The following is a 25,113-nucleotide window of genomic DNA, read 5'->3' as shown; positions in this document are numbered from 1 at the left end:
CACCGTCATATTCAAGAGTGCATTAATCATTGTACAACACATAATGTTACCTCTTTGGTAAACACCTTGTTCACATTTACATCCTGAACCTCAAATCGCATCAATTTACACTTGGGAACTGATCACTCATTGTTACAATTTATATACAACATACTTAATCTAATAAAATAAAACAAATAAAATAATTATATACTTTAATATTTCCTATAAAAATATATAAATACAATATTATATTTTTTAATCAAAGAAACACCCTTTTAAAGCCTTAAAATTTTTATTTGTTTTTATTTTTTAAGCTTTTTAGCTTAAGCAGAAATTTTCATTACTTATGCAATAGAAACCTTGTTCACGTGAAAATTGATTTGTATTGAACTCTTTTTATTAGGAGATTTTATTTGAGTAGAAATCATCCTAAATTGAACCCTCCTCATGGCAAAATTTTTGTTAAGCGACGAAAGACTTGCAAACTTGCGTAAGAATTGTGCCAAATTATCAAACTAGAACTAACATGTTCTAACCTTCATAAATAAGTAAAGTATAAAAGTTTTCCTACTCAACATCAAATTGGTTGAAGTTATCCCCATGCAACAAGCTTATTAAATCCAAACATCTCAAAATCATAATAGGTTTTTCATTTTTGGGTTTTAATTTCAATTATAAAACTAATAACCATTTCAACTAAACATAAGCAAGTTTTCAAGTATATACTTTGATCCACCACATGAACTTTTATGGGATAACACATACAAGTTATCAAAACAATTATCATAGTTACAAATCACTATCATAATCTCATAATTCTCACTATGATTTATTTTTACCTATCAAAATAAAACAATTCAATAAATTCACATCACCAATATACTATCCATGGACAAAGTCCATTGTGACCAAGTCACATCAACACAGTCCAAATCTTTCACCTGATAATTTTAATTGGTTTTCCTTACCTAAAATTCTAGTTATTCTGAACAAAACTCTAACATGTTTTAACACCAGAAGTTCAATCATGTCAACAAAAAATTCTAGACTAACAAAAGTTTATATTTTCCCATAAAACTACACATACAAACTACCAAACATGCAACCAACCCAAGAAAAATAGAAATACGTAAGAAACTTACTCTAAACACAAATATAATCCGTTAGTTGTGTTCTCCTCTTTACTAACATGAGTAAGACAGACATAAAAATATGTTTTATAAATATTTATAAAATTAAGTTTAAATAGTTAAAAAAAATATTTATAAATTTTTAAACATAACTAATAAAATATTCAAACTTCATCCTATTTAAATCATTTCTATTAAAATTGACTTACCAAAATTGACTCGCATGTAGAATCACCCCACCTAGCATTGGAGAACATATCACCATTCTAATAATCCTATCTCTAAGGTCCCTGATTTGATGGTCTTCAAGGAATTTAATGATATGTTAAAATAATAGTAACTATAATAACAACAATAATTACTCTAATAACAATAATTGACTATGGTGGAGTGATGATCTTCAGACAATAAAAACAGTCACAGTGAAATACTATAAATATTTTTGTAATAAAAAATATTAGATTGATAAATTTTTTCGTTGTGTTAAAATCTCTTTTACTTCCATTTTAGTAAAATATATTTTGTTTTGAAAACAAATAAAAAAAACACAAAGATTCACTGTCAACTCAAATGGATCAAACTGAATTTTTATTAGAATTTGAGTTCAGAATCATTTACAAAGCCAGCATCTATATTATTCAAATTCAGCATAATATAAGATATTAAGTTTATAATTATCTATATTCAATTCCATTGGGGATAACATAATGTTAATTGAAGTTCCCCTATTTAATCTACTTAATTTTCAATTTAAGAATTGGATTGATGAAGAATTAATATTAAAAAAAAAAAATTATGAAACAGTAAATTTGACAAAACTTGCTTCTAGGGTAAGTATTCACATCACAAACAAATTTTGAATAAAATCTCATAGATTTGTATATTCTCTATTGACTTTGAATATGTGTGATGTGGTCACGAGAGTAAAGGAGGTGAAACTTATCTTCTTCTCTAGTATCCTTGTTCACAAATGTAACTATCAAAAGGGTCCAAGCATTATCAATGCAACCTAAAAGGTGTTGAGATAAGTTACCTGTTACTACTCACAAGTCGCTAAACTTCATACCAACTTGTTACAAACATGTTGAGATTAATCGCGAGCTATGTATCAGATTCTCACAATTCCAGAAAAATTGTACTGTTACCAGAGCATGACCAAATCTGATTGTGTTTATCTGTGCGTTTTCCAAATCATAATTTGAAAATTGCAGTCAGGAGAATTAGAAATGGCAAAATCAAAATGGTTTACTGGCTATTTCTTGGAAAGAATAGTTTCTGAAACCAACAAAAAATTGAATCTGATATCTCTTTCTTTTCACATAATTAACAAAACGGTTTGGTAGTTGTTTGTTGCTATATACTATACAAAATATCTGTGCTTCCAAGAATTATGGGATTCATTTAGTTCAGTAGCTTCCTAGCAACATGTTCTTAAATTTAAGTAATGAACTTCATTTCTTGGAGAACTAAAGTATAAAGTAGAACATTCAGATGTGTGACAAAGTTAGGCCAAGCTCAACTATGCTGTTAAACATCATTAAGAAAAAACATTAAATTATTAGAAAGTAAATTTCAACCCACAAGAGGGGGATGCAAGGAGAATTGAGTTCTTGAAGTTATTTTAGAACAAAATGACACAACACAACACAACAGCTTATTCATTAGTTCTCATCCATTCATTTCCAATGAAGTCCGAAAACAGAAACCAAAATTACAGGAAGATGAAATCTCAAAATGCAAAAACAAATGAAAGTTTGGTTTAAGTACAAACAAACAAAGTGGGAAATTTTGGAGACTTAGTAGCCTGGTGGCTTGTAGGCAATGAAACTGATGCACTGCACTTGACGAACGTTGTCAAATCCAATGATACGGATGAAACCATCGGGATGAGCAGTCTGAGCCTCGTAAAGCTCCTTCAACACCTGAGAAGAATCAGTGCACCCAAACATAGGCAGCTTCCACATCGTCCAGTACCTTCCATCATAGTATCCAGGTGACTTGTTGTGTTCACGGTACACGAAACCATGCTATCAACACACATCAACATCAAACACAAACATCAACATCATTCATTCATTCATTCATTCATTCATAAATTAACCATAATAACCCTTTCAATTCAATTCAACAAATTCACCTCCAATTCGAATTCCAAGCACGGAACCCATCCTTTCCGAAGAAGGTAGTCTACTTCCTTTGCCAATTGTTCTTTTGTCAGGGGTGGCAGGTACGAAAGAGTCTCGAACTTCTTCTTCCCAACTGTTGGCCACACCTACTCATTTCATTTCCATCATAATTCAGTTAACAAACTAACTAACCAACCAACTTCCAAATCTTCACATTTTCCTATCACATAAATATCTTCTCTTACCTGAATGCATTGCACTCTTCCACCGTTGTTCGCAACGGAAGTAATATCATTGTTCATCTTCCTGCTTGGGAACCCTCCCAGGGACTTCAGCCCAGTGAAAGGAGCCACCATACCGGCACCGGCACCGGCACGGTTAACGGTCGTCACAGCGGGGGAGGAGATCATTGAAGAAGCCATTTCCTTCTTCTTCTTCTTACTTCTGAATCACTTGCTGTTCTGCTGCTAGATGCCCAAGCTTCTGCTCCTACTTGCTTTATATAATACTATCATTTGTATAGTACTGATCCAATGGTGTGAGATGGAGGGGATTGCTTGCTGAGATGTTACAACCGTCGGATTCTATAAGTGATGACATTACAGCATACTGGCCACACGAGTCAGCAAAATTTTGAAAGCTAGCCTTATCCTTAGGTACCATGTGGAAGTGACACGTGGAGGAGCTCCATTATCTTATCTCTTCCTTGGAAGAATGTAAATGTGTGATGCTGGTGGAGTTGAGGTTATTTGTGAGTAGTTTGCACTGTGCCCTCATTCCATATTTACCTTACATATTTTGTGACCATTTCTCTTTTATGGTGAATACCCTTTGTCCTTTTCCTACAGTAATGTTTTATATTTTAAAGGTGATTTTGAATTAAAAAAAATAAAAATAGAACCATATCACTCAACTGACACTCTTATCCCTTTTGTTTTATAGCTGAAAACGTGTTTCTCTCTTCAGCTTACTCTGGCTGATTTTTATAATATTACTAAAAAAGTTCATTAGTTTGCATGTTATCTGCTAGATTTGTTTAGCAAGAATTGCAATGTAGATAAGCAAAATATGTATATGGTATAGAAGGGGTAGTAGATGATGGGGCTTATCATTCTTGGTTGATTAATGACCAAGCATACATTTTGAAAACATAATATCCACAAATAGCTATGGTCATCAGTAAATCCATGCACTCAACCAAACAATTCACAACAACCTTATCTTAAAATACATTCCATGAGATAACTATAAAACACAATATTCAAAGGTATTAAATGAAGTTCAAAGAGTGTGATACTGTTATAATTTAGCCTGGCAAAATATGACAAAAGCCACTGCCAATAAAAGAAATAGGCGACAAATTTTCGGTATGGAGGTTCATGACTGGAAAGCTGATAGTTTTAGATAAAATTGGTTAATGGTTGAGAATTGCACCACTGGAAACTGTAAAATTATCAGCTAGTTCCAGTGTATTTTCAAAGGATTTTAGCACGGTTATGTTCTTGCAAATAGACTTATTACTCTTTCTTCTGAGTTACATCTTTGTCTGGTTGTAATGATTTTTCTTATTCATACATCCCCACAAAACAAAAACAAAACACTTCATGCTTTTACTACTATTCAACTCAGTTAATTGTTCAAACCTTTTTTTTAAAAAAAAAACATGTATTGAAGGTGAGTATGGAATCATAGAATATATAAAAAAGGAACCATTGGGCATCTAGCATGATTGGTGTGCAGAAAATATCAACAGAATACAATTTTCAAATTTACTAACACAACCCTATAGAAATCCTTCATCATTGACAGCCAATTTATATCTCTTTTAATCATTCCTTCCCATTTAAAATCATGCACCTCCCACATACTTCCTCCCTCTTCAGCACCTTCTCAATGCACTGAATTCCTTATTCAAACAAAACCATTAAAATTTTACAATAAGCAATCTTTGAGTTATGAGGACGGGTTAGATGGAGGTCGAATTCCAAGACTCATGACGAGAAAGTAGTAAATTTCTGCATGTGTTACCAATGTAAGAAGGAAGGTCACACAAGAAAGTATCGTCCTTAGAGAAAAAAGAAGGTTTTAATCCTGGTAGAAGGTTTGGGTTTGGTAAACAATCTATATCTGGTTAAACAACTTTGATTGAAGACGATTATGAATCATCAAAGGTCCCTTTGGTGTCAAGTCGTGCTGATGGTTGTGAATGGGTCATGAACTCTAACTGTTTGTTTCACATGACACATAGATGTCTATGGTTCCAACAGTTTGCAAAACTTGAAGGCAGATATGTTCCTTGGTGATAACAAGTTTTGTAAGATGACTGACATTGGAACGGTTAAGTTTTGTCTGCATGGTGGAAGAGAATACTAGAAGAAGTTAAGTATATATCTATCATCAAACAAAACTTAATATCCCTTGGTGAACTTCAAAAAAAAAGGTATTATTCAAAATATGAAAGGGGTGTTAAAGGTGTTGATGGGGCCATGGAGTCATGAAGGGTGTAGGAAAGAATGACTTGTATGTCTTGAAAGGTGTTGCAGTATCTGAGTTAGTCTCTATTGCTGAAAGGATTGTCTACTCCAGTACAAAGTTATGGGACAAAAGGTTAGGACATGTAAGCGAGAAGGACTTAGTGGAATTAGACAAACAAGGCTTGTTGGGGAGTGATAGATTGATCAATTGGCATTCTGTGAAGACTACATCCAGGAAAAACCTTGTAAAATCCATTTTAGTATGGGTCAACAAAGGACGAAGAGGACCATTGATTATGTTCATGTTGATATATGGGGTCTATCTCCTACTCCATTATACTTAGGTGCTAGATACTTTTTATTGATTGTTGGAGGAAGTTATGGGTTTACCCTCAAAACATCAAAGACGAAGCATTTGAGAACTTCAAAAGTTGGGAGTTTTTGCTGGACAATCAGATAGTAGACTATAAAGAAGTTCATAATCGATAATGGTTTTGATTTATTTTCTGAACTATTTAAAACCTTCTACATAGAGTAGGGTATAGTGAGACATCGAACGATTGTACAGACTCTTCAACATAATGGCCTTGCATAAAGATTTAATAGGACTATTTGAAACAAGTGAGGTGCATGACATTCAGTGTTGGAGTTGCAAAGAATTTTTGGATTCAATCTAATATTATTGTTGCATATATGATAAAACAGATGTTCATCAACTGCTCTAGACATGAAGACTTTTGAGGAAGTCTGGTCAGAACATCCCCCAACCTTGATTATCTGATAATATTAGGTTGTGTTTCCTATATATGCTTATATTAGACAAGGTAAACTACATGCTTGTGCTATTAAATGAATGTTTCTTGGTTACCCAAAAGGAGTGAAGGGACACTGTTCTTGTCGGTTGATTTGATTGCCTTCGCACTTCTAACGATGATCACACGCCCAATTCTCTCTGCCTTCGTTCGTGCTTTCTTTCGATCGAACACCTGAAATTACAAAGACAAAGGGGCGCCCTAGAGGTCGTTTGCACTTCGACGCTCAAGTCAATACTGGGGCTAGGAAACACGAAAAATCTTAGTCGTAAAGCTCTGTGTAAAACTGTGTGTGTATCGCGTAAATGTTGTGTACCTTGTTAGGTTTATTACTGCCCTTTATATAGTCTAGGGTTTCCGTTGTTTCCGCCACCCACATTTAGGGTTTCTGAGGGTATGCCTTAGCGCCGCTATCACCCACTCTTAAGGCAATCTAGCGTGTAAGGCTCCCTTACTGGAGTGCAACCTTTGACGGGATGACCACTTAGGTACCAACTTGTGCACCTAATCTCTGGGGTCATCCGTCCTAGGAGTGCCCTAGTTGTTCATGTGTCATGCATGCATGCTACCCCTGGAACGTAACCCTCATGGGCCTTAGCACTTCTAGTGGTTCTTTACTAGTGTGACGCCTGAATGCGCTATGCACACCACACACATGGACCCCTCGTGATCTAGGTTTCTCCCTACTGATAACTGGTGTGTTGTCTGGGATCCACCTCTCGTGGTCCAGCTTCACTGTTTGAGTCACCGATGTCCGATGTCACGTCGCCCTCACTCTACTGTCGAGGACACATCAGCACATCTTGGTGATCGACGTCTGACCACTCGTCGGCACCCTAGGCGTGTCATGCGAGGCACTGGCCCATGCCGCTTGTGGGACCCAGCATACGTGGCCTACCTCTACTAGCGGTCAACAACATCCGAGGACTGGTCGGTACAGACACTTTTTATGATCTTTAAAGCCATTATTCAAGAAGTGTATCATTAGCATAGACGTTTTCAATGAAACTAAATAGACTTACAAATCATAAGTTTTTTGAATGTTTATCGTGTTGATAGTAGTGATGCAAAGAAGGCTGACATTTAGGTGAAGTTTAGTAGACGAGACGAGTCTGAAGTTGTTAGACCGTCTAATACATCTGAAAATGATATACGCTTAATTGATGTGTATGAAGATGATAAACATTTTTTACATCTATTGAAGATTAACATCTTAATGACTACAAATTATCCAAACTTAGAGCTAGGAGATCGATTAGAGCTCCGAAGAGGTATGGTTATGTGGAGTTCATTGCATACTCCTTGGTGGTTGCTAGTGAGGTGCTAAAAGATGGACCTTTTAGTGTATCGCCTACCTTAATAAGAAAGGAAAAGATTGAATGGTTAAATGCCATGAACAAGAAGATGAAGTTACTTCATCTGAATAATACATGGTCTCTAATTTGTAAACTCAAGGGTTCTAGGTTGGTAAGTTGAAAATGGATTTTCAAAAGAAAAATCCAGGAACTGACCAACAAAAATTCAAGGTGAGACTAGTGGTTAAAGGTTTTACACAAAGGGAAGAAAATAATTATAATGATGTTTTCTCTCCTCATGAGAAACACATATCCTTAAGGATGTTATTAGCAATTGTTATAAAGTTTAACCTTGAGCTTCATTATATTGCTACTATATGTAAACGATATTTTGATAGCAAACAATAGTAAACCTGAGGTACAAAAAGGTTAAAACAGAGTTGAATAACGAGTTTGAAATGAAGAACATGGGAGCTTCTAGGAAGATATTGTGGATTAAGATCATCATATGACGTGATTTGAAGCGTTTGTACTTGTCTGGAGAGACCTATCTCAGAAAAAAACCTTGATAAGTTTGGCATGAAAAACTTAAAACTTGTTTCCACTCCTCTTCCTTCCCACTATAAATTGAGTGATGAGCACTTTCCTAATATAGTGGAGGAACAAAGTTATAAGTGCTGAGGATAAGTGAAGATTTCACTAAACTTTCATGAAGAAGCATTTGATGAAGACAACATGTTTGAAGTTATATAAAAATTGATGGTCTTAGTTAGGTTAGAGTTGTTTAAGTAGCCTTTTGGACTTTGATTCAATCTCATGCCTCATAGTCATGGTGATGAACTTAAGCACAAGAGTCTCTTTTAAGAAACTTGCTCAAAGCTTTTCAAAACTATTTTACTGCACAAAAATTTAACCTTTTGTTTTATAAAACAATTGATTCATTTTACACTGCACAAAAATTGTTTGGATATCTTCAAAATTCTATTTTGTTCTTAAAATCAATTTTGTTCACAAATTCAGTTTTAACTAAATAATAGGGTGGTTATGTTACCACCAAGTGTTAGTGGAGCCCAAAAATCTGAATGAAGCTCTACAAGACAACAATTGGATCTTGGCTATGCAAGAAGAGTGAAATCAGTTTACAAGGAATGAGGTATGGTCTCTGGTTCGAAGAACATTTGAGATGAATATCATAGGTACTAAGTGGGTATATAGAAACAAAATAGATGAACATGGGATCATCACAAGAAACAAAGCAAGGTTGGTAGCTTAAGTTTATAACCAAGAAGAAAGAATTGATTATGATGAGACCTATGCTCTAGTGGCAAGGTTAGAAGCAGTCAGACTTCTCTTAGCTTTCTCATGCATAAAGGGATTCAAACTATTTCAAATGGATGTCAAGAACGCCTTCCTAAATGGTTTACAAAAATGAAGTCTTTGTTTCATAACCCCCTAGTTTTGAAGATCATAAATTTGCAGACCATGTGTTCAAACTCAAAAGGGATACGGACTCAAGCAAGCACTTCGGCAATGGTATGAAAGATTGAATGATTTTCTACTATCAGAACGATACAACCGTGGTACATGTGACAACCTTATTCATTAAGAAGAAGGGTAAAGACATTATACTTTTACAAGTATATATGGATGATATCATTTTTTGTTCATCAAATGAAGGTTTATGTGAAACTTTTGTAGAGGTCATGAAGAGCAAATTTGAGATGTCTATGATGGGGGAACTTAATTATTTCATTGGCCTGCAAGTCAAACATCTAAAAGATGGGTTCTTTATAAATCAAGCCAAATACAACAAAGATCTTTTGAAGAAATCTGAGATGGATCAGTGCAAAGCAATCAACACACCTATTTCTACAAGTTGTCATCTTGATCAAGACCCTGCTGGAAAACCGGTTGATCAAACTAAGTACACAGGTTTAATCAGTTCTTTATTGTATCTAACAACTAGTAGACCTAATATCATGTTTGTTGTTTGTATGTGTGACAAGTTCCAATCTGCACCCAAGGAATCTCATTTCAATGTTGTTAAAAGAAATCTTAAGTACTTACAAGGAACAAAAGAAGTTGGTATATGGTATCCATGTAATGTGTCTTTAAGTTTGGTTGGTTTTTCTGACTCAGATTTTGCTGGTTGTAAAATAGACAAAAAAAAAAAACACAAGTGGAACGTGTCGTATGCTTGGGTTAAGCTTAATATCTTGGCAATGCAAAAAACAAGCGTTTTGTTGAGGATAAGTGAAGACTTCACTCAACTTTCATGAAGACGTGTTCGATGAATACAACATGTTTGAAGGTGTATTAAAAATGTATTTCATGGTCTTAGTTCGGTTAGAGTTGTTTAAGTAGCCTTTTGCACCTTGATTCAACCTCACATTTCATAGCCATGGTGATGAACTTAAGCACAAGAGTCTCTTTTAAGAAGCTTGCTCAAAGCTTTTCTAAATTGTTTTACTGCACCAAAAATTTAACCTATTGTTTTATAAAAAAAATTGATTCATTTTACACTGCACCAAAACTGTTTTGATATCTTCAAAATTCTAGTTTGTTCCCAAAATCAGTTTTTTTCACAAATTCAGTTTTAACTAAATCAAAGGATGGTTATGTAACCACCAAGTGTTTTTTCAAAATATAATCTACTCTTTCAAGCTTCAATTTGTTGTTTTATAACAGTTATCAAAATTGTTTTGAGAAAGTTGTTTTGATTTGAATCGTATAAAAATGGAGCTTTATCTGAGTTCAAATTATCCCTTGTACATGCAGGGTGCATATAGTTTTCAAGTGTTTTCATTTAGTTTTTCAAGTAAGCTTAGTTTTTGAAAGTTTTTCTTAAAAACTTTTAAGTGTTCTTGTGATGGTTCCTTTTGGCTTGGGATTCAAGGTTCTGTCAAGTGTTGCAGTTGTGAGGGTCTTAGTTTGAACTCCTTAGTTTGCAAATAAAGTGTTTTCTTTCCTCTTGTAAAAGTGTTTGTGTATGTACTTCTTGATAGAGTTTCTAGAAGTAAGTGTGTTGTTGGAATAGTGTGTTTCACCTTGTAATCTTGGTTCTTGTAGGACTCAAGAACTAAGTGGTTTGTAAAGATTGTTTTTGTTTTAGTTGAATCCATCTTGGTATAAGGTGGGACTGGATGAGACTCTTGTTGAGTGAACCCGTATAAAATTGTGTGTGTCATTCTCCTTTCTTAATCACTATTTTAAAATTGTAATCTGAAAATCTGTGATGAAATAAATCTGTTGTTTCGGAATTGAATTTGTTGTTTTAACTGCTACTGGGTTAAATCATATTCTGTTTTTCAAGAATCTAATAAGACTTTAATATTTCTAAAAAGTTCAAGGTATCTTTAATCCTTGACTGGGTAATACGTGATTTAAAAATCAGATAAGCAATCTTGTTCAAAATTTTATCATATCAAAAACCAATTTCAAAAGGACTATTGAAAAGTGCTTGTTGGATTTATGTTCTTTTCTTTAAAAAATCTTTAACAAAATTGTTTCAAGTGGAACAATCTGAACTAAATGTTTTTAAAGGTACTGTTTTGGAAATCAAAATTAAAGATCTTGAATCACTTGTTTTTAATCTTCGAAGTGTTCTTTTGTTAAGTCATTGTGTTCGAGGTTTAACATTGTTTTCAATATTTTCTCTATATAAAGAGTAGAATTGATAAGTCAAAAATAACATCTGTTGATTTTAAAACTAATTTGTTATATTTCTGAAACTGCTTCCTGAAACAAGAAAATCAATATGTTTTCCTTTAAATCAATTTGTACTTTTTCTCTCTGGATTTCTTAAATAGCATTTTTGCGAATATTTTCCTAAGTACAATTCACCTCCCCTCTTAGACTTAGACTCTCATTATCTCAACAATATGAACGGTCTTCCATATGCTAATGTCGTTAGTTTTGTGATGTAAGTTATGGTCTACACAGGCCCTGGCATAACTTATGACGTGACGATTGTAAGAAGGTTTATGTCTAATCTTGGACGAGCACATTAGCAAGATCTTAAGTGGATCCTTCATTATTTGAAAGGTTCACTTGGAAGAGACTTAGTTTATGGTGGAGCTAAACAGTCTATTGGATAAGTTCCAACATAATGGTTTGTTGACTCAGACTTTGTTATGTGTTTAAATACTAGAAAATGTATCATTGGCTATGTGTTCTATGGTACTACTATTAATTGGAAAGTCAGTCTCCATAAGGTAATGGCTTTGTCAACCATTGAAGGAAAGTATATTGCCATGACATAAGTTGTGAAAGAAACTTTTTGGCTTAAGGGTCTAACCAAGGACCTGAGGTTGTAAGACTAGGTTGTAACAGTCTACTGTGACCACAATAGTGTTATACATGAGAGAACGAAGCAAATTGATGTCAAACTGAATTTCTCAAGAGAGTAGATTGGCATAGGATCTTTGAAGGTCTCAAAATATCATAATCCCTCTAATATGATCAAAAAAGTTTTTCTTAGAAGCAATTTCTTTCATTATCTGAATCTAATCCAATAGAGAGGTGACTACACTTGTAATGGGCTTAAGGAAAGTGAGTGCTTTATCACTCAGAAGATTTGTGGTAAACTAAAGTAGATATTTGTGAAGATTTGGTTTAATAAAAATCTATGTTCAAGATTCCTATATCATCTAAAGATTAGAGTGTTTATTGGTTCAAGATTATCTATCTTTACCAAAGCTTCTAACTAGACTCTCTACTACATCAGTTTGACTTCCAGTGTTAGTTGGTGTTTCTCAATCACTATTAGAAAATCATTAAACAAAAACAAATTTTATAGACAAAAAATAGTTAGTTGTTATATCGACTAAATTAGATACTATTTTAGAGACTAAAAAAGTTATTGATATCTAAATTAGTTTCTATTATTTATAAATAGTTTCTAAATTTGTATCTAATTAACTACCAATTATTTAGGTTCTAAAGTTGGTATCTAAAATCTTGATATCTAATTAGTTACCAATTTGGAAACTATTTATCAATAATTGAAAGTAATTTAGATACCAACAATTTTTAGTTTCTAAAATAGTATCTAATTTAGTTAATATATAGCTAATAATTATTTTTGTTTTCTAAAATTTATTTTTATTTAATGATTTTTTTATAATAAATCGTAACTGAATCACTATGCATATGCACGTGACTTTACAACTATTTGACGCATCCTCTTTTGGAAGTTAGTTAAACATATTTGTATGTATAAATAGGACCTTGTAATGAAAAAATATCTTCAACTTATAATTAAAATTTTAATAATAAAATAAATTTTATGTTGATATTAAAATGTCAGTATAACTTAGATGTACGTTAGTATAACTGAGATGTACGTAATCTTTTATTTAGACGCAGTTTACCAAGAAAGACATTTATAATTTAAATCTCCTATACTAGTACAAAATTTGAAAACAACGACCATTTATTTAGTGCGGCTTTGCGTTTAAACGCATTTGTAAAAAACGCGGTGGCATTTTTGTAATTAAATTGATTTACAAATGCGGTTCTAGGGTAAGACCGCATTTGTAAATCAATTAAAATGAATTACAACTGCGGTCATAGTAAAGACCGCATTTGTAATTCATTCTGAATTGAATTACAAATGCGGTCTTTAGTATGACCGCAGTTGTAATTCAATTCAGAATGAATTACAAATGCGGTCTTTACTATGACCGCAGTTGTAATTCATTTTAATTGATTTACAAATGCGGTCTTACCCTAGAACCGCATTTGTAAATCAATTTTACCCTAAAAATAGAAGCGCGCCACTGGTTTTCACTTTCACTTTCGTCTTCTCCGCTCTTCGTTTCAACGTTCTCAGCTCTCTCCGCTTTGCATTGTAAGTTTCAGCTCTCTCTGCTTCAACGTTTGTTTTCGTTTTCGTTTTTGTCATTGTCATTATTCACTTCCTTGGCATTGTCATTTCGTTTCCTTACTCGTTTTCTGCATATAGGTGGTTACTGTTCTATTGGTTCGCTGGTTTTTTCTGCTCCGCCATCGCCACTGCTTCCGCCACCGCCTTCGCCTACGCCTTCGTCTTCGTCTCCGATCACCATCAACCTAAAGGTTGGTGTTGTATTTATTTAATATTTTGAATTTATATTTAAAATTTTGAATTCATATTTAATATTTTGAATTTTTATTTTTCTGTATTATAATATATATTTAATTAATAACTAATACAACTTGGAATGTATAACTAATAACTAATAATTTATATATTTGTGTGTATTTTGAATTTTTGTATTATATAATTTCTATTTTCTTAAATTTATATTATATATAAATTCTATTTTTGTAATTATTTTTATTTTTTGCACTTTCTCTTTACATATCTTTCTTTTTTTCCCTGGCATCATTTATTTTTTATAATTGTCACTTTAAACTACTTTTACTTAAATAAAAATGAATATGATATTAATCTTTATGGAATTATAATTCTATAGTGTATTAAACTTTGTTCTAGAATTTTAATTTTAGAAGTGAAATATTTAGTTAGTTGTTAATTACATTTTAATAAAAGTTTTATGTTATGTTAGTTATTGTTACTTTTAGAATAGAAATATCGTGTTTGGATTGAGTCCGGGGGTGTTCGACCCTCGGCAAATGTGTGAGATTGAAGAGAATACTAATTATTAGAAAATCCTAACTATATTCCAGAATATATAATGGATCGAAGTTGGATTAATGTTGTTCGTATAAGTGATGAGTACGAAAGGGGAGTAGAGGAATTTATACAATTTGCGCAGCGTAACGCGATTATTAGTGGTCATGATGGAGCAAAGATCAGGTGTTTGTGCGTTAACTGTTTGAATGGAAGGATACTGGATGTGAATATCATGAGGGAACACCTGCTATGTGATGGGTTTCTTCGATCTTATACAACTTGGACATGGCATGGTGAATTATTAAATTTACCACGTGTTTACGTAACTGAAGAATATGTGGGTTCTACCATGGATGAAGCAGTACACGATGATGGAGATGATGATCGATTGGAGGACATGATTCGTGATGTGGGAGCTGAGTGTTTTGCAAAAGCGCATGGATATGAAAGTATGTCAAAAGATGCAGAGACTCCTTTGTATCCTGGATCAACTAACTTCACACGGTTGTCGGCGGTGTTAAGATTGATGAATTTGAAGGCAATAAACGGATGGACTGATAAAAGCTTCACGGAATTGCTCCAGCTGTTGAAGGATATGCTTCCAGAGGGAAATAGTCTACCTAATCGTAATTACGAGGCAAAAAAGATTCTTTGTCCAATGGGTATGGAGTACAAAAAGATACATGCATGTCCTAATGATTGTATATTATACCGGAAAGATTTTGAATTGTTGAAAAGTTGTCCGAGGTGTGGGTTATCACGTTATAAGTTGAAACAAAAAGATGATGATTCTATTGATGACATGGAAAAGCATGGACCCCCAATGAAGGTTATGTGGTATCTTCCCATCATTCCAAGGATGAAGCGTTTGTTTGCAAACCCAGACGATGCTAAGAATCTTAGATGGCATGCAGATGAGAGGAAATGCGATGGCATGTACCGACATCCAGCTGATTCTATTCAATGGAAGAAATTTGATGATGACTTTCCAGAATTTGGTAAAGAATCAAGAAATATCTGACTTGGTTTAGCTACAGACGGAATGAATCCGTTTGGTAATATGAGTACAAATCACAGTTCATGGCCTGTATTACTAGTTATTTACAACTTACCTCCTGGATTGTGCATGAAGCGAAAATACATGATGTTGTCTATGATGATATCCGGTCCGAAACAACCAGGGAATGATATTGATGTTTATCTAAGTCCCCTAATTGAAGATTTGAAGTTAATGTGGGACCAGGGTGTCGAAGTATTTGACGGATTTGCTAATGAAACTTTCAAGCTTCATGCCATGTTATTTTGCACCATCAATGACTTTCCGGCATATGGTAACTTATCAGGTTATAGTGTTAAGGGTCACAAAGCGTGTCCAGTATGCGAAGAAGACACTGCTTCTCAACAATTGAAACATGGAAGGAAAAAAGTATATCTTCGGCATCGGAGGTTTCTTAGAAGTCATCATCCTTACCGGAGGTTGAAAAAAGCCTTTAATGGACACCAAGAGGGTAGTGGTCCACCAACTCCATTAACCGGTGTTGAGGTTTACGAAAAGGTAAATAACATAGACCACACCTTCGGCAAGTCCAAAAAAAAGTCATCTGTGACAAATATTTGGAAGAAGAAATCAATCTTCTTTGATCTTCCGTACTGGTCGAGGTTAGAAGTCAGACATTGTATAGATGTAATGCATGTTGAGAAGAATGTGTGTGATAGCTTAATTGGTACACTTCTTAACATTAACGGGAAGACGAAGGATGGTCTAAATGCTCGTTTAGATTTGATTGAGATGAACATACGCGGCGAGTTGGCACCCATACAAATGGGTAAGCGTACATATTTGCCCCCAGCCTGTTACACAATGTCAAAAGATGAAAAAATTAGTTTTTGTCAATGTCTAAAGGGTGTGAAAGTGCCACAAGGACATTCCTCAAATGTGAAGAGTCTAGTGTCAATGCAAGATTTGAAGTTAATTGGGTTGAAGTCTTATGATTGTCACATCTTGATACAACAATTGTTGCCGGTAGCTATCCGTGGGATCTTACCAAAAAATGTTAGACACACCATAACCCGTTTGTGCTCATTCTTCTCTTCCATCTGTTGTAAAGTCATTGATCCCTCAAAACTAGATGAACTTCAAAATGAAATTGTTGTTATCTTGTGTGAATTGGAAATGTTTTTTCCTCCGTCTTTTTTTGACATCATGGTTCATCTAGTGGTGCATCTGGTAAGACAGGTTAGATTGTGTGGACCAGTGTACTTAAGATGGATGTATCCTGTTGAGCGGTATATGAAAATTTTGAAAGGTTATGTGAAAAATCATTATCGTCCAGAGGCTTCAATGATTGAAAGGTACATAGCTGAAGAAAGTATTGAATTTTGTTCAGAGTACATGACAAAAGCAAATCCAATAGGTGTTCCAGCTAATTCATGGCACCACAGGCGTTCTACAAGTAAATGTTTACGTGGTGTGAATATTGTAAGCAAATCTCGATCAGAAGTCTTGCAAGCACATTTGTACATATTGAATAACACAGATGAAGTTGTACCTTACATAGAAGCTCATAAAGCCATTGTGAAGGCAAATAACCCAAGACAAGCAGAGCAATGGGTCTTGATGGAACATAATAGAACTTTCATGCCTTGGTTTAAAGATGAGGTGTTCAAGGATTCAACGGCATCAGAGACCTTGACTTGGTTGGCTGCTGGATTGAAGTTTGATGTCATTTCATGTACAGCGTACGAAGTGAATAATTGTATATTTTACACGAAGTCCCTGGATGAAAAGAGTACAATTCAAAATTCTGGTGTTACTCTTGAAGCCGAGTCAATGCAGTTTTCGACTTCGAAAGATACAAATCCAGTACTTGGATCAATGGCATACTATGGGTTTATAGAAGAGATATGGGAGATTGACTACACTAAGTTTTCCGTTCCAGTTTTCAAGTGTAAATGGGTTGATAATAAAAGTGGGGTTAAAATTGATGAATCAGGATTCACACTAGTGGACTTTCGAAAGATAGGGTATCGAGATGAGCCATTTATAATGGTTCAACAAGCATCTCAGGTTTTCTATGTGAAAGATCCTACGTCAGAACATTGGTATGTCGTTTTACACGGGAAAAAACAAGGGGAAGCCATAGATGATATTGAATATGGCGAAACTCGTTCATTCACACCAATGATAACTAATAAAGATGACGATGTACTTGATGATGTACATGCAACCCGTAAAGACCACAGTGAAGGAATTTACATATAAACATTCAACCCACATGCAACATGTAAATAAACATTTATAATTTTATGTATTATTTTTATATGATTTTAATTCGATGCACATTAACTAATGTTTGTTACCTAATTTTTTTAACAGAGACATGGATGACGACCAGACTCCAGTCAGACCTCGATCTGGGCGAGGTAGTAGAGGACCTACTAGATTGAAGCGTCTTGCATTGAGACGTGCTGCTGGTGAGAAGACACATGTTGACATTGACGTCAACACTGGAGTGGCTTTTGGTCCTAAGGCAGATGAGTTTATGAGCTATCTTGGAGTTGTTTCTCGTGAGAGGCTCTCCATTTTGATTAATTCATGGGATGAGGTTTCAGAGGTTGATCGGAACATGCTATGGGAGGATGTTCTGGTAAGCTTTACATTATTATTGTTATCATATAATGCTTTTTAATATTGATTAATTAATTTTAATTTCATGATGTTATTTTGCAGGCAAACTTTGACATTCCTGATGTGGAACCGCTTCGATCAAAGATATTATCCAATATCGCACTTAAATTTCGTACCTTTAAGTCAAGACTGACATCGAGATACATTTTTGGCGACCTTAAAGACGAAAATCCATGTTTAAAGTACCAACATATTGATGAAGAGACATGGCGTCTTTTTAGAGAAAGCCGTGAAAATGAGGCTTGGATGGTAAGTGAAGTAACTTTTTTGTTTATATAACATTAATAAGTTTATCTTATTTACTTCAGTTTGTTTATTTCAATTATGACAGGATCGTCGAAAGAAAGCTCAAGAGATAGCTTTGAAGAATCTTACCCCGCACGTTATGTCTCGTTCGGGGTATAGAAAACTTGAGCAAAAACTGATGGTGGAAAAGGAGAAATCTCAACAGGGGACGTATTCTGAGAATGTGGAAACAGGGGTCACTTCTCCTCCACCACCTTTTCGCCATGAAAAATGGAAGAGGGCCCGAATTAAAAAGTCCGGTGCACCAAGTTCTGAGCAATCCGGGGTTATAATCGAAAAAATTGTAAGTTATTTTTGTTATTTTCAATTTTTTTAAAGCATTAATTATATTAATGATTGAAAATATGATTTTTGTGTACTCTTGCAGGATTCCTTGGAATCCGACGGTACATTTGTTGCTGAAGGTCGTCACAATATCCTGGTTGAAGCAATTGGACGACCTGAACACTCTGGTCGTGTTCGTGCCGCTGGACAAGGGGTCGGAATTAAACTTTATTTTGGAGGAAGGAAACTCAAATGAAGACTAAGTTACGTGAAGAAATAATGGAGGAGATGAGAAAGGAGACTGATTTGATGTGGCTGGAGATGAAAAAGGAGAATGATCGAATGCGACAAGAGTTTCTATCGCAACAAGTTTGTGCTGAGCCGATTGAACCCCTTGTTAGTCCCACTCCCAAGAGCACAAAGGGGAGTTGTGCGGCTCCTCCAACATCAGGGGATGATATCAATGGGCAGACAGAGGATTGTGAGCTACTGGTAGTGGGCGGCAAACTTCCTCGGGTGGTGGCACTTGGAAAAGTCTATAAAAACGCCACCACCTTACATAACGTTCCTCTCTCCCCTGATGTGGCGAAGGTAACTGTTGAAAAAGTACGATTTCCTGATGCTCGTGTTCCACTACCTTCAGATGAGGTAACCACTGTGGTCGATGCATTTCAGACATTCATTGTCTGGCCCAGAGAGCTCATTCGATCTATGCCCGAACCTCATGTAATAATTTCGTTTCATTATATTATTTTTTATTTATATTTATATATTACATATAATTTAATACAAATGTTGTTTATCTTGTAGGAACCTTTTCAGCCACCAACTCCGAAAAAGAAGCGTGAGGTTCCAGTTGACGATCCTATGGCTTCCCTACGTCTCATTGCTAGTCAGATTGGCAATGATCCTTTTCCAGTTCCGTGGGATAATACATTTTTTCAAATCAACACTGAACTGCCACTGATGATTTACAACACAGATTTATCAGAATTTATATCTGGGAACCAGGAGCTCAATATAAGTATAATTCAATTTTTTATGATGTAAGTATCTTTACCTATTATTCAATTTACTTTATGTTAAATTATTATTGATTATGCTTTAACTAAAAACTTGTAGGTTTTTGCATAGAGTCTGTATCACTGAGGGGAAGGAAAATATGTATGGATTCGTAGATCCTGCATATACTAATCCCGTTGGACCAAACTCAACTGAGACTCAAGCATACATCACTAACATCCTGGAAAAAGAGGGAAAACAAATTTATTTATGCCCTTACATTAATGAGTAAGTTTAATTATATGTCATCAATTATTATTATTTCATGTTTTAAATATTTACTAACTCTTTTCAATGATCATATAGGCATCATTGGCAGTTACTTGTCTTATCAATGGTTGATAAGACTGCTGTGTGGTTCTGTTCCCTACACAAGAAGATGCCCACAAAATTTAAGGATATCATTGATACGTAAGTATAGTATAAACTTAACTTTGTATATGTTACTAATTAACCATCTACTAACGAGGTTTTTTGTATTAACCAGTTCATGGCGTGGATATAACATCCTAAAAGGTCGATCCAGTTCAAATAATTTGAACTACATAAGAGTAAAGGTTTGTAATTTTTTTCTTTCTCTATTATCATTGTTTATCAATATACTAACATATTACTTTTTATTGAATTATATAGTGTAATAAACAACCAGGAAGCTATGAGTGTGGCTATTACATTATGCAATGGATGATTACCATTATAAGACTAGGTGTTAAAACTGGTTGGAAGGAGGTATATGTTAAATCATTTTTATAATTCTTGAACATATATATATCTAGAAACTAATTTATGTCAACTTTGCAATGCAGTTATTCACAGAAGAAACACCAATGAGTGAGGAAGGCATTTCATATGTTAGAGATTCTTGGTCCACATACTTCATTAATTTTTATAACTCTAGCATAAGTAAACAACATTAGTGGTTTTATTATATGTAATTTGATCACTTGTAAATGTACATTTTGATGATTTCAATTGGTTACTACATTTTTGTATTTGTCTGGCTGAGTTTAATCATTATGCAGGTTATTTAAATATATGGTTTCTGCACAAAACAGGATGTACCAAAAAAAAAAAGCACTATTTACAAATGCGGTCATTTACCAAGACCGCATTTGTAAATAGTGAATTCGCATTTACAAATGCGATCTTAGTAAATGACCGCATTTGTAAATAGTGATTTATGAATGCGGTGTTTACCAAGACCGCATTCATAAATCCTAAACCCCAAACCCACTCCCTAATTCAGAATAATATACAAATGCGGTTACCTAAAATGACCGCATTTGTAAATGTGATTTATGAATGCGGTCATAGGACCGCATTTGTAAATTCCAGATTTACAAATGCGTGTTGATCAAATGCGGTTCTATGACCGCATTTGTAAATTTAAAATAGCCGCATTTGTTTAACTTATCTACACTAGTAGTTTGAAGGATCTCCCTTTGAAATGTCAAGATTTCAATTATTTTTTTATTAAATGGAAAATTGCTACTTTAGTGGCACACACTTATCCAACCTGCTTTCAGAAATCAATCTTATACAACTCATATCTGACACATTTTCTTACATAAATGTATTAGGGACAACATGACAATAACATAGAATGGAAAAGTATAAATAAAGTCAAACAAAACTATATTTTAATATACTGTTTATATTTTATTAATATCTGAATTTCTAATTTTAATATAGATCATATTCATATTGATGGACCATCTTCATCATTGTATCATCATTGGTCGATAATCTCTAACATAAATTATTACAAAACATATCAATATCAACTTAATATTAAAATATTATATACAAGTTATGATAATGATTGTTTCTCTATCTGAAGAAATAATATATAAAAGTTTAAAAATAAAACGGTCTGGATTTAAAGCATACATATTTTAGATCCAACTCAACTCAACTAAACCACTTTACAAGATAAGAGTTATTCTTTATATAATTATTATAATATTTTTTCATATGACTGGTGGATTGGTATATATAATAAAAATATAATGAGAGTAAAGGAGACAAAGAATCAGAATTCTTTATAGACAGCTGCACCTTGCATGTACTTTGGAACACAAAGTTAAAATTTAAGATATAACAAAGAAATTAAAATCCATCCAATAGATTTCACATTTAAATTGTTTCAAACAGTGCTGCATATGACAAGAGTTCTTAATAAATGGTGGGAAATCAAGTGTTTGGATGCCACAAAATGTGATAATGTACTTAACTACATACAAAGATCCAAAAAATAAGAAATATAAGTGAGTACAAGTGGGGATGAGCAGAACAGAATAAGAAAAAACAGTGAAAAAGGCAAAACAAAAACAGTGATTACTGAATGATAAGACTAAACTTATGAAGCACACTGATTAGACAATTTTTTAGTAACAAAATTCTCGAATATGATCAACACATGTAACAGTACTTACCAGTTCACTGTGTAAAACTTTGTTAGTTTTACATGCATTAATCACTAGGGTCTATTTTGACAAATTATTTCATAAACATTTTAAAAAGGAAAAATAAGATAAAAAATTGAAATGATTTTTTTCATAAAGCGATTATTAATTATGCATTATATAAACTATCTCACATAACTCTTTTGAAATTTTTATTTTCAACTTATATTAATTCTTTGTTCTTATTTTTCTCTTTTAATAATATTTAGGAAGAAACTTGTTCAAATAAATTGTAAAATTCACTAATTTATTAGTGTAAAAATTGTGTTTAAGGACAATTATACAAGGTCGGTATCAAAATGCAATGACATTTTTGTAATTACGGTAAAGATATAGGCATAAGTTCCTTTACAACCGACGCCTTTAGTTAAGAATAAGCTAAAAGGTTCTGGTTATAAAGGGAATTGTCACCTATTTGAGGAGAATAGGAGTTGATTCCCTTTATAACAGGTTAGCATGCTCTTGAATATAGGCACTAGGATTTTAGTAAACAAGCATCGTCTATAGTCATTTTTTTTGTGATCTAAGTCTCTTCCACCTATATATATTTACTTTATTATATTAAATTATTGATTACAGTGTACATAATTACTTGTAGGTATTTGTCTGGAGTTTTTATTAATGAGGGAAAACAAGATGTCTATGGATTCTTTGATCCCCAATTAACTAATCCAACTAGAACTCAGAAAGTTCAAACTCAGTCATATACTTTGCCCCTTATATTAATGAGTAAGTTCAGCTAATATAAGTCATCAATTACTAGTATTTCATTTTTTAAAGTTTTACTAACTATTTTCATGGATGATGCGGTGGTCACTGACAGTTACTTGTGCTATCGGTAATTGATAGCATTATTGTGTGGTTCTGCTCACTACACAAGAAGCCATTGCAAAATTTCAAGCAAATAGTTAAAGTATAATTACATTATGAACTTACCTGCATATAATACTTAAACGTCTACTAACAAGGTTTTTTTTATTCATCAGAACATGGTGTGGATATAGCGTACTCAGAGGTAAACACGGTTCAAATTGTCAAAAGCTAACATGCACTAGTGCAGAAACATAAAACAAATGCGGCTATTTCGAATTTATAAATGCGGTTTTATAGCCGCATTTGATCAACACACACTTGTAAATCAAGAAATATAAATGCGGCTATATAGCCGTATTTATAAATACCATTTACAAGTGCGGTTATTTGCTTTAACCGCACTTGTATATGCCAAATCATTTAAAAAAAAAATTTAAAACATCGTCAATCTTGTGTGAAACCAACGTTGATGAAGAGTCACCGGAGCGCCAACAACGGTGGCGGCAGCAGAAGCGACGACGGACAGGGAAGCAGCAACGGAGCAAACCAAAAAATCCACAAGAAACCATGAAGACAATGAAAGAGTACTGAGCAATGCGAGAAACCAAAATATGTAAGAAAAACGAATGTCAGCCAACGAAACAGTGCTTCGAGACCACCAATGCAGGGAAAAAAACATATATAACAAAAACGAAAAACATTTATGCATATATTTGTGAAGATGAAGAGGAAGAAAGAGAGTTCAAGAAACTTACATTGCACAAATGGAATGTAGATGCAGCAGAAGGAGACGAACTCAGAGTGCGAACGCGAAACGAAGGCAAAGACGAGAAATAAAGTTTGAAATTGTGTGTGGCGCGCTTCAAAATTTAGGGTAAAAAAAGGATTTACGAACGCGGTTAAAGGTAAAACCGCATTCGTAAATCAAAATTTGATTTACGAATGCGGTTATTCAAATAACCGCATTCGTAAATCAAGCGCTTTGATTTACAAGTGCGGTTATACAAATAACCGCATTCGTAAATCAAGTGCTTTGATTTACGAATGCGGCTATTCAAATAACCGCATTCGTAAATCAAAATAATTTCAAAAATGCCACCGCGTTTTTTACAAAAGCGGGTAGTGCAAAAGCCGCACTAAATAAAACATATCATTTTCTTCTTTTTGCACTAGTAATGGTTGAATCTAAATGTTTGTAATTTTATGTCTTCTTATCTTCATTGTTTGTCAAAATATTAATATTAACTTTTAATTAATATTGAATTGTAGTGTAATAAACAACCGGGAGGCTATGAGTGTGGCTACTAAGTTATGGAATGGATGGTTACCATTATAAGGGTAGACATTTGAAAAGATTGGGAGCAGGTAATAATATTTAAATTATTCTTTATAATAAAAGTATATGTACCTTAACACTAATTTGAACTTATTTTGAAATGTAGTTTTTTATGGATGCTCAACTACTACCTTTGGAAGCATTGGACTATGTAAGAAATGCTTGGGCCACATACTTCGTTAATTAATTTAGGATTAGGAAAGCTAATGAATATTACATAGGTTTAAGCGATATAGCATGCTTCTAATGTATAGGAATTAGACAAATAGTAATATTTATTAGTGTTTGTAATTGATTTATCAATATCTATAATTTGATTGTTTGAAAGAATGTGTATCTAGCTGGTTTTTTTAAATGAACAATTTAATTAAGAGCAGAAAACGCATAAAAAAAATTAACTAAAAAACAAAATACCATAATTAATGGCGGTTTTTGCCAAAACCGCCATTTAAAAGACACTATAGACAGTGGTTTTGGTCAAAACCATTGTTTATACCCTTCTCTGGATATGCTTTGACCACATTTGATGTGCCTTGTACACTATGGTTAGTTAAAATAATCACCGCCTAGTTGTGTCTCATACATTGCAATTTTGAACCGCCGTCTATAAGTTAATAGTAAAGACTACGTGCTGATAGATTGCCATTACAAAACCGTTGTCTAAGATCTCTAAAAACTATTGTCTAAGATTTTTTCTATGCTAGTGCCTTCACCAAATATTCCTTTTGATGCTCCTTTGAG

At 33.7% G+C, this 25,113-nt stretch overlaps 3 protein-coding genes across 6 annotated transcripts; 2 read left to right on the top strand and 1 right to left on the bottom strand.

Annotated features, from left to right (window-relative positions):
• Window positions 1-2,744: 2,744 nt before the first annotated feature.
• LOC137836350 (ribulose bisphosphate carboxylase small subunit, chloroplastic 1) lies at window positions 2,745-4,188 on the bottom strand. Of its 2 annotated transcripts, none has more exons than XM_068645081.1 (3): window positions 3,484-4,188; window positions 3,250-3,384; window positions 2,745-3,139 (listed from the first exon to the last, which is right to left on the bottom strand). In XM_068645081.1, exons 1-3 carry the CDS (start codon window positions 3,658-3,660, stop codon window positions 2,909-2,911), a joined length of 543 nt encoding a protein of 180 aa, XP_068501182.1. In that variant the 5' UTR covers window positions 3,661-4,188; the 3' UTR covers window positions 2,745-2,908. The 2 variants fall into 2 exon arrangements, with proteins under 2 accessions (XP_068501182.1, XP_068501183.1); XM_068645082.1 differs by having other exon boundaries at window positions 3,242-3,384; window positions 3,484-3,730.
• A 9,253-nt stretch (window positions 4,189-13,441) lies between these two features.
• On the top strand, window positions 13,442-18,480 carry LOC137836422 (uncharacterized). Of its 2 annotated transcripts, XM_068645139.1 has the most exons (3): window positions 13,442-13,897; window positions 17,815-18,085; window positions 18,169-18,480. In XM_068645139.1, the coding sequence occupies exons 2-3, from the start codon at window positions 17,819-17,821 to the stop codon at window positions 18,403-18,405; spliced, it is 504 nt and encodes a 167-aa protein (XP_068501240.1). In that variant the 5' UTR covers window positions 13,442-13,897; window positions 17,815-17,818; the 3' UTR covers window positions 18,406-18,480. The 2 variants fall into 2 exon arrangements, with proteins under 2 accessions (XP_068501240.1, XP_068501241.1); XM_068645140.1 differs by lacking the exon at window positions 13,442-13,897 and having other exon boundaries at window positions 17,104-18,085.
• A 464-nt stretch (window positions 18,481-18,944) lies between these two features.
• LOC137836420 (uncharacterized) lies at window positions 18,945-20,754 on the top strand. 2 transcript variants are annotated; one of them, XR_011085264.1, is made up of 5 exons: window positions 18,945-19,422; window positions 19,507-19,742; window positions 19,819-19,986; window positions 20,065-20,487; window positions 20,565-20,754. XR_011085264.1 is itself a non-coding variant. In XM_068645138.1 (4 exons), the coding sequence occupies exons 1-4, from the start codon at window positions 18,949-18,951 to the stop codon at window positions 20,171-20,173; spliced, it is 987 nt and encodes a 328-aa protein (XP_068501239.1). In that variant the 5' UTR covers window positions 18,945-18,948; the 3' UTR covers window positions 20,174-20,754. The 2 variants fall into 2 exon arrangements, 1 of the variants encoding a protein (XP_068501239.1); XM_068645138.1 differs by having other exon boundaries at window positions 20,065-20,754.
• Window positions 20,755-25,113: the final 4,359 nt, after the last annotated feature.

Source organism: Phaseolus vulgaris, chromosome 4 (assembly GCF_000499845.2).
Source record: "Phaseolus vulgaris cultivar G19833 chromosome 4, P. vulgaris v2.0, whole genome shotgun sequence".
Taxonomy (NCBI): Eukaryota; Viridiplantae; Streptophyta; class Magnoliopsida; order Fabales; family Fabaceae; genus Phaseolus; species Phaseolus vulgaris.
This window is presented reverse-complemented; position numbering and strand designations above follow the sequence as displayed.

Coding starts and splice junctions, on each gene's coding strand:
- LOC137836350 (XM_068645081.1), bottom strand. CDS start 3,660: ATGGCTTCTTCAATGATCTCCTCCCCCGCTGTGACGACCGTTAACCGT. Junction 3,385..3,483: donor GAAGAGTGCAATGCATTCAG/GTAAGAGAAGAT, acceptor TGAAATGAGTAG/GTGTGGCCAACAGTTGGGAA. Junction 3,140..3,249: donor GCTTGGAATTCGAATTGGAG/GTGAATTTGTTG, acceptor GTGTGTTGATAG/CATGGTTTCGTGTACCGTGA.
- LOC137836422 (XM_068645139.1), top strand. CDS start 17,819: ATGGATGACGACCAGACTCCAGTCAGACCTCGATCTGGGCGAGGTAGT. Junction 18,086..18,168: donor TGCTATGGGAGGATGTTCTG/GTAAGCTTTACA, acceptor GTTATTTTGCAG/GCAAACTTTGACATTCCTGA.
- LOC137836420 (XM_068645138.1), top strand. CDS start 18,949: ATGAAGACTAAGTTACGTGAAGAAATAATGGAGGAGATGAGAAAGGAG. Junction 19,743..19,818: donor ATAATTCAATTTTTTATGAT/GTAAGTATCTTT, acceptor AAAAACTTGTAG/GTTTTTGCATAGAGTCTGTA. Junction 19,987..20,064: donor TTATGCCCTTACATTAATGA/GTAAGTTTAATT, acceptor ATGATCATATAG/GCATCATTGGCAGTTACTTG.